The sequence below is a fragment of the Colobus angolensis genome, unplaced genomic scaffold (genome assembly GCF_000951035.1).
Source record: "Colobus angolensis palliatus isolate OR3802 unplaced genomic scaffold, Cang.pa_1.0 Scaffold248, whole genome shotgun sequence".
In the NCBI taxonomy this organism is placed as follows: Eukaryota; Metazoa; Chordata; class Mammalia; order Primates; family Cercopithecidae; genus Colobus; species Colobus angolensis.
In genome coordinates, this window is record NW_012115688.1 from 2,653,527 (window position 1) to 2,657,714 (window position 4,188).

Here is a 4,188-nt window from a genome sequence, read left to right on the forward strand (position 1 = left end):
ACTGCAACCTCCAACTCCCTGGTTCAAGCGATTCTCCTGCCTCAGCCTCCTGAGTAGCTGGGATTACAGGCATGTGCCACCACTCCCAGCTAATTTTTGTGTTTTTAATAGAGATGGGGTTTCACCATGTTGGCCAGGCTGGTCTTGATCTCCTGACCTCATGATCCGCAAGGCAGACTCTTTTCATCCTACGGTAGTGACTGGTCCATCATTACCTCAGAAACTTGATCATCAGCCCTGGTAGCAGATATCCCTCCCCAAAGCTGATGAAACAGGGCAGAGAGGAAGTATCGAAAAGAAAAGGGAGGGAGGTTTCTCTAAAACAAGACCTAAGAGAAGGACATTATTGTTTAGAGAGAAAGAAATAATTGAAAGTTTCTGAAAATTGAGATTTCTTCATTTCAAATGACCTTATTAGCCTGAAAAAGCACACACACAAAAAAACTCTTCCTTACATAATAGTAATGGTGGGAATCAAAATGAATCCATAGATGGTGGATCCAGGTGGGAATGCTGCTACACGATAGCAGAATCGTTCTGGGAATCTACAGTGGGAAAGGATCAGTTGTAGCAAAAAGATTCAGAGTTGTGCAGAGGGACCATGTCAGCAGTGATCACTTTTCAGTAACCATCCTTTCCTGATCGTCATTTTAGCATCACTATCTGGCAAGACTGTGGATGGCGGGAGTGGAAACCTTTTTTTTTTTTTTTTGACAGAGTCTCACTCTGTCGCCAGACTGGAGTGCAGTGGCACGATCTTGGCTCACTGCAAACTCTGCCTCCTGGGTTCACACCATTATCCTGCCTCAGCCTCCCGATGGTCTCGATCTCCTGACCTCATGATCCGCCCACCTCAGCCTCCCAAAGTGCTGGAATTACAGGCATGAGCCACTGTGCCCAGCCACCAATTTTTTTTCACTGCCTACATATGCTTCATAAGCTGTATTTTTGTCTTTTTTCCTCTACAGATCTCTTTCCTTTCATGCCCATAATTTATCAAATAGATAACAGTTTTAATGCTTTGCTTATCTGACATAGCTTCCTTTTTCATTTCATTGATTGCTACTAAAAGATATACAAGGCTTTCAAGTCCTGACATGAATGATGAGATGAGATCTAACATCAAGAATCTGAAGCAAAGACACTTGTGGTTTCAGAATCTATAAATAGAGTTTGGTAAGGCATGGTGGCTTACGCCTGTAATCCTAGCACTTTGGGAGCCAGAGGTGGGCGGATCACTCCAGGTCAGGAGTTTGAGATCAGCCTGGTCAACATGGTGAAACCCCGTCTCTACTAAAAATACAAAAATTAGCTGGGCATGGTGGTGGGCACTTGTAATCCCAGCTACCTGGGAGGCTGAGGCAGAATTGCTTGACCCTAGGAGGTGAAGGTTGTAGTGAGCCATGATTGCGTCACTGCACTCCAGCCTGGTCGATAGAGCGAGACTCCAGCTCAGAAAAAAAAAAAAAGATAGAGCTTGGTGATTTTCTGTTGAGTTTGAGTTTGTTGGGGAGTGCATAATGATTAGGATTAGGTGTTTTTCTATTTTAACAAGTTGACTTCTAGAGACATAGAAGACGATTCTGATGTGCTACTTAAAATTTCCATACAAATTCAGGCATGTGTATAAAGAAAGAAAAAATGACAGTGCAAAATAAACAAGATCAAATGAGACAACTGAAAGACACAAATGCGATCCAGATGTTTTTTGTTATCGCCCATTTATTTTGGCCAGTGAACATTTGAAAGACTCGGATATGAAGTTCAGGGGCCATGCACTTTGTGTCTCTCCCCAGTATTAATGCACTTACATCTATCTGTTTTTCTCTTTCTTTTAGTGGGGGAGAGAATGCCTGTTGTGTACAGCAGGACAGTGGGTCATTGTATATATACAGAAGTGATGTGGATTCCTCCCAGACTCATTTGTGACCAGGGCTGCTGGCCCTGTTTGGGTTTTGGGTTTCCTAGACTAGAGAAGAAGACAGGAACCAGGATGGGAAGATGGACATGCTACATTTTAAGCTGGAGCTTCCCCTGCAGTCCACGGAGCACGTTCTCGGTGTGCAACTCATCCTGACTTTCTCCTATCAATTACATGTGAGTCAGTCCACTGGGAGGCCGTCCTCTCCCTTGTGTCTTTTTAATAGACCAGAGCCCTTCTTCTGATTTCTAGAAGACCCACACTGTAGCAGGCCCTCTTCCCCATGTAGCTTGGGATTTAACTTAGGCCAATCGAATGGTTTTCACTAAAGTCATATTAACTGATATGGGCTATTAATAGCTCAGAAGGTTCTAGGCAGTGTTTCCTGCATGGCTACGCTAGGTATGTGAGAGCCCCTTAGGTTTCAGCCGAGACAGGTGACTCTTAGCACCCAGAGCCCTTCAGACCTGATGGAGGTTGGTATGTTGGTCCTTCTAATGATTTCAGAGGATGGTGACCCTCGTGATGCAGAGCATGGCGTTTCTCCAGTCCTCCTTTCCTGTCCCGGGATCCCAATTATATGTGAACGGAGACCTGAGGCTGCAGCAGAAGCAGCCACTCAGCTGTGGTGGCCTAGATGCCCGATATAACGTAAGGGTGCTTCTCATTGTCCAGCTCCTTTGTTTCTGTGTGTTACTGTTCATCGAGTTCTTTGAAGAGGGGAATGAAAAGTAGAAACATTTCTCTGTGGGTGGCTTTCAAGGGGCCTTCTGAGGAATTCTTGCCATGAAGTCTTTTCAGGCTATGAAAATACACCTGTATTTACACCCAGAGGGAGACAGAAAAAAAAAATCTGTGTTTATTGAATAACTAAATTGTTTATTGTTTTTAGGTACACGTGTGCACGCTTGCACACACACACACACATATTCTCTCTTCCATACACACACTTGGAGTATGTGTTTCCAAGAGATTATGTAAAATGATGATGTAAAATGTTCATGTAAAGTATTTCAGAAATACTACTAGACAGTTTACTGAACCCATAACATATGCCACCCCTGAGTGCGGGGTTTACATGTATCATCTCCTTTAATCATCACAGCAACCTCTGAGCTGCCTGCAATGTCCTTTCCCAGCACTGCAGCCAGTGGTCCCTTTGCTGTCCCACTTGCTTCCTTGCAGCCACCTTGGCCTTTTTGCTGTTCCTCAAACCCAAGAAGCAGCTGCCACCTCAGGGCTTTTGCTTTTGCCATTTCCCCTGCCAGGCATCCATGCGGCTTATCTGATCACGCCATTCAGGTCCCTGTTCAGATATCGCCGAGCACAGTCCTTCCCTGACCTGCTTCTACAGTAGCAGCCCCTCCCTCCACCATCTCTCAGCCACTGTCTCCCTCCTGCCACCTGGCCTACTCAGGACACGTGTTTATGTGTTTATTTGTTGTCTCCCTCAGGCTTGACAACAGTGGCATCTCATACACTATCATGTCCGTGCCTAGCACACTGCCTATCACATGATAAGCTCGCAGATACTTGTTTAAAGAATGAACTCATTTTGCAGAAGACAAAACTGGGGCTTATAGTGATTAATTTTCCCAAAGGCTCAAATCTTGAAAGTAGAACAGAGCCAGGAACTTTCTGTGTCCAGAACTCATGCATCTAATCACTCATTCTTCACCTTTATTTTATCACAGTGGGGACCATAGAAGTTGGGCTGCTGTACTTTGGAAAATGAAAAAGGGAAATTATCAGTTATAAGCCATCCTCCCACCTCAGCCTTCAACGGTACTGGGAATACAGACATGAGCCACCGCACCTAACCTTTTTTAAAACAATTTCATTTATTATTTTATTTATTTTTTGTAACAGGGTTTCACTTTGTCACCTAGGCTGGAGTGCAGTGGCGCAATCATGGCTCACTGCAGCCTCGACCTCCCCAGACTCAGGTGATTCTCCTACCTCAGCCTTCTGAGCAGATAGCTGGGACTAAGGTGCATGGTAGCACACCTGACTACATTTTACATTTTTTGTAGAGATGGGGTTTGCCGTGTTTCTTAGGCTGGTGTCAAATTCCTGGACCCAAGTGATCCACTCACCTTGGCCTCCCAACATGCTGGCAGGTGTGAGCCACTGTGCTTGCCCTCACACCACCTTTTTAATTAAAAAACTAGTGTCTCGGCCGGGCGCGGTGGCTCAAGCCTGTAATCCCAGCACTTTGGGAGGCCGAGACGGGCGGATCACAAGGTCAGGAGATCGAGACCATCCTG

The 4,188-nt window shown here is 45.2% G+C and overlaps 1 protein-coding gene across 1 annotated transcript in view; it reads left to right on the forward strand.

Moving 5' to 3' along the window:
• LOC105514562 (transmembrane protein 231-like) overlaps positions 1-2,741 on the forward strand; it is a 14,346-nt gene extending 11,605 nt beyond the window's left edge. The window contains exons 2-3 of the mRNA XM_011945992.1: positions 1,969-2,097; positions 2,429-2,741. Of these exons, the coding sequence (XP_011801382.1) occupies positions 1,969-2,097; positions 2,429-2,656 (357 nt within the window). The 3' untranslated portion in view covers positions 2,657-2,741. The remainder of the gene's footprint in view (positions 1-1,968; positions 2,098-2,428) is intronic.
• The last annotated feature ends 1,447 nt before the right edge of the window (positions 2,742-4,188 follow it).